Below are 13452 nucleotides of genomic sequence, written 5' to 3'. Positions count from 1 at the left end.
CTCCCATTGCAGAGTACAGGCTCTGGACACACAGGCTCCAGATGCGCAGGCTCAGCAGCCATGGCTCACGGGCCCAGCTGCTCTGCGGCATGTGGGATCCTCCTGGACCGGGGCACGAACCCGTGTCCCCTGCATTGGCAGGCGGACTCTCAACCACTGGGCCACCAGGGAAGCCCTTGGCTTATTTTTGTACAAATATTTTCTGCTCTCTTCACACCCTCCTTTCTGTGACTCTAATTAAATATATGTCAGTTTGATTGTTTGTTAATTTTGTTTCAATTTTTATTTCTCTAGGTGATTTATTTTGTATGGTTTCTATTGCTATGTCTTTAAATGATCTTTTCTTCTGCAGTATTTTCTCTGATATTTATGCCACTCAGTGAAATTTTTATTTCAGATAGTGGACATTTTATCTGGACATTCCATTTGATTCTGTTTTTTATCTTACATTTGCTCCTCATTATGTTTACATCTTCGAAATTTATAATATTTATGTTAGAAGTTACAAGATCCTTATCTCTTAATTCCAATGTCTCTGCTATTTCTGGGTCTTTTTCTGTTTTTTTCTTCTGGTTATGTGTTACAGACTCATGCCTCTTCATATGACTAGTAACTTTGATTAGGTGCTGAACATTGTGAATTTTACATTGTAGAGTACTGGATTTTGTTGTCTTCCTTTACAAAGGGTCAGAGTTTGTTCTGTTAGGCAGTTAAGCTACTTGAAGATCAGCTTGATCTTTTAAAGTATTATTTTAAAGTGTTGTCAATGTCCAGAGAAGCCATTACTCTAGGACTAATGTATGATCCATCTGAGGTTTGTAATGAATTTATTGGATTGGCCAAAAAGTTCATTCAGTTTTTTCCATAAGATCTTACAGAAAAACCCAAACAAACTTTTTGGCCAACCCAATACCACGTATTAAGAATGTCTGGTGGGAGATCTAATGACTCCTAGCATTGCGTGAGCTCTGGGAATTGTGGCTTCAGCTCTTTGGTAATTGCTTTTTTTCCCCCTGGCAGTTTTTCTTTGTCTGGCCGCATGGGTTTCACCATTGTACAAGCAGATTGGTGTTCAGCCAAAGACTCAAGGATTCTGTGCAGATTTCTGGAGCTCTTTCTCTATGCAGCTCCCTCCTCCCCATAATGTGCCCTACAAATTCTACCCTCTTTGTCTTTTCCTTACTCTAATTTCTGTCTCTTTAACTCAGTGAGATACCTGGGCTCTGTGTGATTTCTCTCTCCTTGTGTTGTGGTCTGGAAATTGTGTAAGGCAGAAATCTGGGGTGATTTAGCTCTTAACCTTTTTTGTTTCCATTCTCTTAGTCATTATAGTCTTGCATTGCCTGTTGTCCAACCCTAAGAGTTGTCCTTGTATTTTGTCTAGTTTTATAGTTATTTTTGACAAGTGAGCAGAAGTGGAAGCTAGTAACCTCAGTTGAATCTTTTTAATTAAGCAAAGTTAGAAAAGCAGTATTTTAAAGTACAAGGAATGCTCATATTTTGCTACTGACATTACTAAAAGGCTAGAGGAGAAAGAGACCTTAAAAAGTCATGAGCATCCATTTTAAGGATGATAAAACTGAGGTAAAGGGAAGCAAGATAACTTGCCTGTTGCTGTCTGGTCTGTGACTTTACAATTTGGGCAGAAGCTGGGTCTCTTTATTCCTATTCATTGTTAGACACTGTTGTGCACTATCTTTTTACCGCTTCAACTGAGTTGAGGATATATCATAGCAATTAGCATTAGTAATGATAAAAATGACACTAACAGTTCTACCCATTAACGTTTTTTAAAAATATTTATTTATTTATTTATTTGGGTGCCCTGGGTCTAGTTGCGGCATGCAGTTTCTTGCCGTGTGCAGGATCTTCCTTTTGGCATGTGGGATCTTCAGTTGTGGCATGTGGGCTCCTTTAGTTGTGGCATGCAGGCTCTAAGTTGTGGCATGTGAGATCTAGTTCCCTGACCAGGGATTGGACCCGGGCCCCCTGCATTGGGAGCACGGAGTCTTAACCACTGCACCACAAGGGAAGTCCCCCCCATTAACAGTTAAAGTATATTTATATTCCTTCTCGCTCTTGGTTAGATTAAATTTTACTTTTGATTTTATCTTTCTTGTGCAGCCATTTAAAAGCAGTGTTTTATGGTATCTGATTGAATATTACCTAATTGTCTTATTAAATCTGATGATATATCTATAGAGCCCAGTAATTTAAAAAGCCTTAAAATTGGAACAATAGGCAAAATATTTTTATTGTATCTTTTGTTCTATATTTCTCATTTACTGCATTATATTGACTAGCATTTTACTGTGTTGAATAATATGTCTCAGTGATTTTTAAAATTGACATTATTTTAATTGTTTTCTTTTTCTCCTTCAAGGATATTTCTTTAATGGGAAAAGTGTACTGGCCAAAAACACCGCAAGTGCAAGAAGAGCAAGGACTGCAGGTAAGTATTAAGGAACCTCAAATGGTAAAGTCTTTAATAAAAATCCTCCTTGCCTATATTGAGGTAATAGTCTGCTTCTGTTGCTTGAATGTTTATCTAGAGAGTTAAAAATATTCTCCTCTGACTTATTTTAGAGGCGTGTTTAACTGTAACCACATCTAATCTAATACCACATTGAAAGTCTTGGCTATTTTGGCTCACCATTGCTGCCTATCATAGACCTTCGGAGCTAAGGCCCAAAACTCATTTCAGAAGGAAAAGATTTTAACAATTCTTCTGGTCTAAAGACATTTAGATCTAGAAGGTAGCTGGAGAATTAATTAAAAATTATTAACTTCTAAGAAAGCATCACCTTATTCTTTATTTACCTAGAAGAATTGTGAAAAGCATTGACAAGGGGCATATTTTGTAGAGAAATATGGACACTTGGTGACAAAAGTTTGTTTCAGAAATAGAACTTCCTTTTCATCCATCATTGGCAAAATACTTATGGGATTCAAAGCAATCTGGAACATATTCCTTGTGAATGGGAAGTGCCTCCCTGTGTGTAGTCCACATTTACCTGAAACAAATGATGGCACGATGATCCATCTTTTACAAAGGATTTGTAAAATGATATCATTAAATAACAAGCTCCTTTATTTCCTGAAAATATGATTCCACACACATAAAAATTCAGATCACAATTCAGTTTTAGGATAATATATCATGTTTAGAAAATGTATTGAATCTTTTCTTTTCACACAAATCGTGGATCCTGTAATGTTAGAGTTACTACAAATGGCTGACTACTAGAGTTTGAGATGCTTCTGGGTTGAGATCATATATTTTTCTCCTCTATATTCTCATCATCTGTCTCAAGACCCAGGATATATGGCACAATATGTGGATAAATCAATTTTTAAGCCTTACCACATATGCTATGGGCTTAAAGCTGATATCTAGGGTAGCTGCCTCTAGGTGACACCATTTACAGGTAGATATCAAAACCTCTGAACTGAAAGTTTCTAATAGGTATAGTAAACTGATAATACAAGATCAGTTAGGTTCAGAAAAATAGAAATCTTCATTAGTAGGATAAACTTAATACCATTCACTGAATATTCATATAAAGTATAAGAAAAGATTATTCCACTTTGAAGGAAACTATGAAAAAGGCCAGTTACCAGATACCTAGCTTATACATCATCTTGATTATTTAGAATAAATATTTAAGCAAAAATATTAATTGCTTTGTAATTCTGTAGGAACCATACCCTCAGCTTTGACATTTACAAGCAATTACTGGACCTCTTCTGGTCACTGGCTTTTTAAGAGGAAGCTTCCCACTTCTTTAGATGTATAATACCTTTTAAGCTGATACCTAGTCATGGTAAAAAAGCTCCTCTGTGGTATCTTTAATTCCAAACACATTTTTGGGGTACCTGCTCTGTGCCAGAGAACAGAACTCTATCTGTTCATTGTATCTAGCTATCCCTTAGACTTGTAGATGCTTCCTGGACTAAGATTTGTCTGTGCAGCACTGGCCAACAAGCACCCATCTGGAGAGGGTCTGCTCTTTCTAAGTGGTACCAGGCACCCTACCGTTAGAGCATGGCAGCCTCAGTTGTGAGCATCTCAGTGCCACAGGCCAAAGTGCTCTTAGTTCTTTGATGTAATTTATTTTCTTTTAAAAAAGAACATTCTTAATGCAATATCTTTCCAAGTACCCACCATTTTAAATATAATTGTTTTTGAATCATCATGGAGAATGATTTCCTCTCATACTTACCAAAAAATCAAGGAATTCATTCATTCCTTTTCCTGTGATGTGGTGAGCATTGTTTTAGACATGGTTGATACAAAGATAGAAAATATAGCTCTTGCGCTTGAGGAACTCATTGTATAGAGTAGACCAGTCTATAAAGAGACAAAGTACAATACTGTTTAATAAATATTCTAAATAGAGACTAATTACATAGTAGAGAAAAAATGTATATAATTTCCTTTCATTCATTCACAAATAATTGCACAAGTTCTACAATGTTCTAAGTGCTTGAGGTATAAAAGACAGGTGAGACACAATTTCTTTTTTAAGGAATTCTCAAACTTGAAGGTTTTGAAGTACTCAAAATTTTTGGTCTCAGGATGGCTTTAAACCCTTAAAAAATATTTTAAGGACCCAAAGGAATTTTTGTTTGTGTGGATTCAATCAACCAATATTTACCATACTAGAAACTGAAACTGAGAAAAACAGAAATTATTTATTCACTCATTTAAAATAATAACCAGCCTGTTACGCATTAACATAACACATATTTTTAGGAAAAAATAATGTGCAAAACAAAACAATTCAGTGAGAAGAGTAAGATTGTCTCACACTTTTTGCAAATGTCTTTAATATCTGGTTTACTAGAGAACTAGATTCTCATATCTGTTTTGCATTCAATCTGTTGTATGTGTTCTTTTGGTTGAAGTATATTAAGTAAGTCTAGTCTGATACAGATTAGAAGGGAGTCATTTTTTTTTTTTTTTAATTTTTTTTTAACATCTTTATTTGAGTATAACTGTTTTACAATAGTGGGTTAGTTTCTCCTTTACAACAAAGTGAATCAGTTATACATATACATATGTTCCCATAACTCTTCCCTCTTTTGTCACCCTCCCTCCCACCCTCCCTATCCCACCCCTCTAGGTGGTCACTAAGTACAGAGGTGAACTCCCTGTGCTATGCTGTAGCTTCCCACTAGCTATCTAATTTACATTTGGTAGTGTGTATATGTCCCTGCCACTCTCTCACATCGTCACAGCTTACCCTTCCCCCTCCCCATATCCTCAAGTCCATGCTCTAGTAGGTCTGTGTTTTATTCCCTCCTACCACTAATCTCTTCATGACATTTTTTTTTTTAGATTCCATATATATGTGTTAGCATACGGTATTTGTTTTTGTCCTTCTGACTTACTTCACTCTGTATGACAGATTCCAGGTCTATCCACCTCATTACAAATAACTCAGTTTCATTTCTTTTTATGGCTGAGTAATATTCCATTGTATATATGTGCCACATCTTCCTTATCCATTCATCTGTTGATGGGCACTTAGGTTGCTTCCATGTCCTGGCTATCGTAAATAGAGCTGCAATAAACATTTTGGTACATGACTCTTTTTGAATTATGGTTTTCTCAGGGTATATGCCCAGGAGTGGGATTGCTGGGTCGTATGGTAGTTCTATTTGTAGTTTTTTAAGGAACCTCCATACTGTTCTCCATAGCGGCTGTATCAATTTACATTCCCACCAGCAGTGCAAGAGGGTTCCCTTTTCTCCACACCCTCTCCAGCATTTATTGTTTCTAGAGTTTTTGATGATGGCCAATCTGACCGGTGTGAGATGTTATCTCATTGTAGTTTTGATTTGCATTTCTCTAATGATTAATGATGTTGAGCATTCTTTCATGTGTTTGTTGGCTATCTGTATATCTAGAAGGGAGTCATTTTAATAACCTTTTTTTTACATAGTTATGGATGGTCGTCTTTGTTAATACACCAAAACTCCACAAGTGATAGTTTCTTAAAGATTAGTTACAGTGGAGAATCTGAAACCAGATAAATGAACTTATTGTGTATCATTACTTTAAAATTAATTGTTCTACCTTGCTCCTTGAACAGACCTTTAACCCCCTGCATGATTTTGTACCTCATGTGTTAATTACTTGAAACGTATTGACTTACTGTTTTACTCCTCAGTACTTTTCCATCATCAATGTAAATGTCAACACAGTGAAAAAGGAAAATAAGCCTTAATATTATTATGAAAATAGTTCTGACATTGTAGATCCCCTGAAAGGGCCTAAACCGTCAGGAGTCTGTGGAGCACATTTTGAGAACCAGTAGTCTATTATGTGGGCTAAAAAAAGGGTAAGAGAGTACAATTTGGATTCAGGGTGTTTAGGTTCAAAGTCTGTTCTGCTACTTAGTCTCAGTATGACCTTGGGCAGGTTACTTAACTTTGCTAAGCCTCAGTTTCTTCATCCATAAAATGGGATTACAAAGAGTTCCTCTACTTCATGGTGTTGTGGTGAAGATTAAAATTAAATGAGATAATGCTCATATATGTTGACAATTATAGTGATGATTACTTAGACAAATGTAATATAGCGTGATATATGCTAAAATAGAGCAGGCCACAGGGTAGTGATAAGATCACTAATGGCTTTCTGGATAGGTGAGGCTGGCAGAGTTCTGAGAGGGTCAGTTGAAGCTGGAGGATTACCCTTTCCCTCTCAAGCTTTTGAAGGGTGGAACCTTCATCTATTCAGTCTCCCCAGCTAGACCCTGGGAGAGTGTGTTGAGGAAGCCAAGAGCAGACAGGGTCAAAAGAAAGGGAGTGATGAACAGTTCCAAAAGCTATGGAACATAAAATGAATGAGTTTGTCATAGGTAGACAATATAGGCTCACATGTTACCCTTGTGTAGCTGTTCTGCCATGTTATGGAAGGACTTTTTTTAACCCCTTTTTTACCAATGAGGAAAATGAGGCTAAAAAGGGTTAAGTAACTTGACTAAGATTACACATCTATTGATAAGACACATCCAGGATTTGTATAAAGTCCTGTCTAGTTACAAAGCTCTTACTGTTTCCCCAGCACCATTGAGTAGCTTTATAAAAACATGAGCTCTAGATTAAAGTTATGTTTTACAAAAGTATATTTCTTGGTTTAGCCATCCTATCCCACATAATAAAGAAACTTAAATAGTATTTGGAACTACTATATGCCATCTTTACCCTTTATTTTACTTATTAGCAAATGAGTGTGCCAGAGAGCAAAGTGATACAATTGCATTTTCAAGTCATTCTATAAAATTCAGATCCTATGTAAATCAGACTGGTTTTCTCATCTGTTAATTTGAGGCAGTGCTCATAATCCCAAATAATCTTGCTTTAAAATTGGGTAATACCCAAAATATATCTATAAAGATACTTTCTTAAAGGCTTGGTGAGACGCACATTAAGTCAGTGAGACCTTTTTAAGAAACACAAAACAGGTGTAGGAGTGATATTCTGTGAGAATTTTTCATTAGGGCTTGGCATGGAGCTGGGGTGTCTGGGTGGTCTTCTTGGGGCCTCTGTGTCAGCTCTTCTCTGAGGGACTGAAGTCATGCTTCTGGAAGAGCATTTGGCTAGCAGGCATCTCATTGCTTAGGACCAAAGAACCTCAGGTTGGGCAGAGGTCATATATTTCAGTGGGCCTTGATTCTGTGTGAGTGTGGGTAAGAATCAGGGTAAGATTGGAGTCTTGTTATTTCCTTAGAGTTGTTGCATAATACAGGGGGGTAGCAGTATTTTCTGAGACAAGGGCCAAGGAAAATAATTTGCCACGCTTCATGTTTTTCTTAAGTCAATTTGAGTTTCTTTTTCTAAATCTTCACTTATTACCTCTGCTTAATTTCAGTTACGCATTTTCATAGTCATTTGTTGTCAGAGAGAAAACATTGCATAACTTAAAACTTTGGAAGGACCAATAAAAAGAGCATATTTGTACATTTACGTTTCCCAACAGAATGTGCTTGAGAAGCTTCCTGAAGCTGCATCAAGTATTTTCCAGATTGAACAAGAGGACCTATCGGAATGGGGAGTCTCAGATGCAGGAAGCATATTATTTAAGCCTCAGGAAACTTTAGAAGTTCAGTCATCAAATGAATCAAGTAAACCTTTGGAAGGTGAACAGCCCATTGGTGATTCAAAAACAACCAAGCGGCTGTCTTTAAAGGTAAAACACTACTTATGTTGGAAACAGAGTTATGAGAGTTGAGGATGTGTAGGTGTGAAGATATGGCCCAGAAAGGGCCAAGGCCTGTGGGAGGGTTCACCCTGAAAAAAGGGCCTTATATGTGAAAGCTGCTCATTTGGGAAAAGGGTACTTCTGTTTTTTCAGAGATTTTAGTGTCAAACCTAATTGCAACTCCGGGGAGAGAATAAAGATTTTTAAGGAGTGAGGGAACCTCAGGGCTTTCAGAAATTGACCAAGAGTCTTCCTGTTACCATCTTGAGAGAGTCAGGAACCTGTAGCCCAGGGACCTGGACTGGGTGAACTTTGTAGCCTTTGCCCCATTTAGGTTTATCCTACTTCCTGAGTTTTTTCCTACTGTGAGAATTTTATTTTATTTATAATTTTATTCCACTTTATTTATGCATAATTTTCATAATTTTACCATATTTGTATATTGCCTTACTATTATTTACTTAGTACATTTCTTTAATTTGAGTCACTTTTTGACTTGCATAAATGAGTTTATTTAAAAATAGATATATTATTATTAGGATTTTTTAAAAAGCCACTTTTTCCTGAACTACAGCTTACTATCTTGGTATTATCTCCAGCAGTCTATTCTGACAGATTTAGATGGATACTCCTTCTTGGGTAAACAACTTTTCTAGTCAGTCCCTCTCCTTCTGGGTTTCCCTCTCCCCACCCCACCAATGACCATGATCCTACTACTGTGCTTCACCCAAGTGAACTAGACATTAACAGTTCTTCAACTTTTGCCCCAAAATCCCAACTCTGAAACCTTAGATTTATCCATGACCTTATTGTTTTCTTGCCTCTCACAAAATAATCAGCCTCCAAGGCCTAGATTCCTCCTAAATATTATTGCTTATAATTTTTTTCTTCCTTTTACAGTTGACCTTATGGCTGGATTAGTACAGTTGCCTCCTGGTTTTTATTAATTTCTCAAGTTCTACTTTCTTAGGTTCATCCTGCATGACTCTAGCATACGGATCTTCCTGCAATAATAGATCATAAGGAAGATCCACAAGTAACACGTGACACCACTGCTGTCGGGGGAAGGGACTTATGCTGTGATTGGTGAATGACTCCATCAGAAGTCATGCTGTCTTCCTAAAGCTCACATTTGGGGTATGAAGTGAAGCTTGCCAAGGCTGAGTAACCCCACTCATTGCTAACTACTGCAGGTGCAGCCTGTGTGTTAGGCTGACACCTTCTAGGTGTGGAGAACTTAGAAGGCATCTTTTAAAACAATGGCGTCTTGAAAGAGTGTTAGGTTTGTGGGTACAGGTAGTGTTTTTATCTATTCTCCTTCCTGAACATTGGGACTTTGGAAATAAAATGAGGGGCAAATGGTTAGCTACCTAACCAAATGTCTCAAAGAAGGAAATGGATTTTCTGGACAGTGATTTAACCACAGTGGCCTGTCAGGAATTTGAATCCCTCATTGAAAAAGTCCCATGATGTTCATTGTTTTGGTTTGCTGTGGCTGATATTAAATATTATTAAGAAATATGCAAAATTATTTATTTTTGGTAAAACAGTCATTTCCTAAGGTAACTAGAATTTATTGAGTGCTTACCATGTTTCAGCCACTTTGCTAAGTATTTTGCATATGCTATCATTTTTTTCCCCTGATAACAACCCTATTGTTACTCTCATTTTATAGTTAAAAAAAATGAGTCATGAAGAAGATAAATAATTTGCCCAGGGTACAACCATATGGCTAAGTTGTAGAGTCAGGACTTGAACTGAGGTGGTCTAATTCTGGATCCTTCACTCTTTGCCGCTTTGCAGCACTGCCCTTTTATAACAACAGTTAATAGGTATCTGGTTAAGTACAAGACTCACAGTGGCAAAAATGACTATGGATGGAGTGTTCCTCACTTAACTAGGGGGAATGGTTTGATGAGAGAGACTTAGAGAACAGATTAAGAGAATTCTGAACTGAAAGCAGAAGTGTTTCAAAAGGAGGAGAAGAGAATGTGATAAGACTTTAGGGTTTATAGTTGTGGGATATTGTGGGACACATCAGAAACGCCAGAGAAAATAGTGCTGGAAGTTTTCTGACTCATCCCACCAAATCTTCACCTTGGATTTCTTTTATTTGTGGTAACATATCTAGATCAGTTATTATCCGTGAGCTTTACCCTGTTTGGACATTTGAGGCCATAACGTTAGTCTCTAGCATCTCTGGCACAGGAGTGAGGAACAGTATACTCCAGCAGGCCAGGCCAGACAGGGGGGACAAGAAAACTTCTTCTGACATCACTCAGAGAAGTGGCACAGAGGTGTGATAAAGGAGAAATGCAGGACTTTCACTGCTCAGATACATACCAGACAGTCTCATTCAGCAAAAAAAAGTAGAGAATTTAATCAGTTGTTACTTTATTGACCATTTCTATCCTTAGAAGCTCATTAGTGTGACAAAGGTTATTAGGTCTCTGGTCTAAGTCATGACCAACAAAAGGAGAAATTAGATAATAGTGACTCTGTGAAGAAATGATTGACAGAAGAACCCATGAGGGAGGATTGTTGAGCATTTTAGGAGGGAAAAAGTCTGTAAAAAATATATATATAGCTAGCACATGTCCTGAGATTCTAAGTAGAGGGAAGTTTCAGAGATGTGGGATACCCCAACCCCCCAGCCCCCAACCCGCAAATTTTCACAAAACAATTTTGAGTGATCTGTTGCATTCAGAGTTTTAAAAGTATACAGAAGATGAAAGAAAAAACACATATCCATAGATAAACATAAAAGTGGCATGTGGCTATAACAATTATATCAGGAGAGCTAAGATCCAAAATGGGTTGAGGCCTGTGAATAATGCTAAGAATAAGAAAGTATTTTTTGGTGTTAGTTTTGGAGCAAAGAAGAGAAAAAAGGAAGGCTAACCCTGTCATTATGGATGAATAGTGTGATGACGACGGATGACAGAGTGATCTTAATTTATTTTTGGAGAAAGGTTGAGGTTTTAAATAAACAGAACTATCACAAAGAGAAAGGGAAGCTGATAAAATGGTACTTTGCTTCTCTTAAATCTGACAAGGAGGATGATCCTTAGTTTAGAAAGAAGAGAAAAGAATTGATAAAAGAAACCTGAAGACTGAGACTGGTAAAAGATCTTAAGAGTTAACTTAGATATCTGATCCTGTTGGCTCAGATAGATAGGTTTAAGCCTGCTGTGCTCCTGTCAGCAGCGGCTTTGAGGAGCTGCTGCCATGGGAGAGGTGCTAGGAGCCTGGAGACTGGCAACTGCAAATCTGAGTTTTACTTTTTTCTTTCAAGAGTAAGAGTTATGGTTTCTGTAATGTGTGCACTGATCTTGGACAAAACTCTGGAATGATTAAATGAATCATTAAAATAATTGTGTTTGAACCCTTATAAAAGGAAGGGATAGTCACCTGGGTTCCCTAAGGGCAAGCCATGGAAGACCAACCTTATTATTTATTTACTTTTTTGAGAATTACTAGAATGAACATAAGAAAAGTGTCAGACCTGGGGGTCAACACACGAGCATCATGGGGAAGAGCCTGGCATACCAGAAAACTTAATAAATATTAGTTATTGTTATTATCTTTTGGATTTCAGCAATCCATTTATGAAAGCCTCCTGATGACAATTTTGTAGACAAGACTACAATTGGGTGAACTGCCAGGTGGATTTATAACTAGTTATGCAAAGGACAATTAGTCATGAAAGTCCCTAGTGGACTGTTATAGGGCTGTGTCCAGTTCAGCTTATTTTCTGATAATTTGGTTGAGAATATGGAAGATTTACTGATTGGATTTGCAGGTAATGTCCAAAATGTGACTGGTAAGATTTGCTTGGTCAGACCTCAGATGAAATTTAATTGGGATAAATGTATGTATGGTTCTTTCCTTGGTTCCACAAACTAAGTGCGCTGATATGGGGTGGCATGACTTAGAGCAAATGTGGACAAGACTTCACAGTTTTAAGTTATAATTTAGGTTTGTGATAGGAAGATATGTGCAATCATAATTTGCATTGATTGATGATTACCATAAAAGAGGATCATCTTTCTCCTGGTGGATCTGATCATATCACACCTCAAATATTGTGTTCAGATCTGGGTGTCCAACCCCAGGAGAGACACTGACAAATTGGAGACTGGAAGAGAGCGCTCAGGATGACAGAGTATTTCAAAACCATGTCATGTAAGGTAGAGTTGAAGGGACTGGGGATGCTTATGTGGGAGAAAAGAACGCCCAGGGGAGTCAACTGTATTCGAATATTTGTCTGTCAAATGGAAGAGAACCAGATCATTCCTGTATGATCCTGATATGTGAATTGAGACTGGTGGATGAAAGTTGTTAGGCTCAATAATAAACAAACAAAAATTCTAATACCTGGAAAGATTTCAAAGAGAAAGTGGCTACCTTTGGATTTATCCAGGTCCTCTGTTTCTGATCATGTTCAAGTCGGGATGGATGGCCTTTGGTGGAGATAATATAGAGGAAATTCAAACATGAACTGGATGGTGAGATGGAATACCTGTACTCTGAGCTTTCCTTATTCATCATCATTTCCTTACCAAAGACATTGCAATAGCTCTCTGCTTACAACTGCATCAAGCCCAAACCCTCTACCCAATTTAGAAGAACCTCCCTTTATCTGGCCTCCTTCTATTTACTCAGTCATTCTCTGCTTTCCCCAAGGAATACCTCCCTGCTTTCTTCCTTAAATCTAGTCTCAAAAAGGAAAGAGCAATCCACAGAGAAAAATATCTTTAGATGAAATATTGCCATGAATTCTGCAAATTTCCTAAGGAATCTAGGAAAACAATACTCCTAATACCTATAATGATTAAAAGGCAATTATTTAAGAGATAAAAATGCATTTGATTTTTCCCAAGCAGTGGAAATAGAAAACAGTATAACTGTAAGAAGCATAAATTGGTAAACATTGTTCAAAATAGTTCTATGAAGCATTAAAGTTCATTTTGGCTTGTGCTTGCAACCAGCAGTCATGCCAAACTTTAAGTAGCTAAAGGTAAGTTCTATTAGAAATACCAATCAAGAAGAGTAGATTTATGGAGGGAAAAAAAATCTTATATTTTTCTTTAATAGTTTTAAGGCAGTAAATAGAATATTATAAATAAATATGGTACTAATATTTTTATTGCTATGAAGGTGTATATGATAGAATTTAGGAAAAAATTTAGAGGAGCATATCAACTCCACCTTTAGGATTTATATTCTGTTATAAAATA

The 13452-nt window shown here is 37.1% G+C and overlaps 1 protein-coding gene across 1 annotated transcript in view; it reads left to right on the top strand.

The window, feature by feature from the left end:
• The window catches only part of TTC6 (tetratricopeptide repeat domain 6), a 217405-nt gene that overhangs the window by 58078 nt on the left and 145875 nt on the right, over positions 1-13452 (top strand). The window contains exons 2-3 of the mRNA XM_059055640.1: positions 2384-2476; positions 7991-8200. Of these exons, the coding sequence (XP_058911623.1) occupies positions 2384-2476; positions 7991-8200 (303 nt within the window). The remainder of the gene's footprint in view (positions 1-2383; positions 2477-7990; positions 8201-13452) is intronic.

The sequence above is a fragment of the Kogia breviceps genome, chromosome 3, assembly GCF_026419965.1.
Source record: "Kogia breviceps isolate mKogBre1 chromosome 3, mKogBre1 haplotype 1, whole genome shotgun sequence".
Taxonomy (NCBI): domain Eukaryota; kingdom Metazoa; phylum Chordata; class Mammalia; order Artiodactyla; family Physeteridae; genus Kogia; species Kogia breviceps.
The sequence above is the reverse complement of the archived record's forward strand: the minus strand, read 5'-3'. Positions and strand labels throughout refer to the sequence as shown.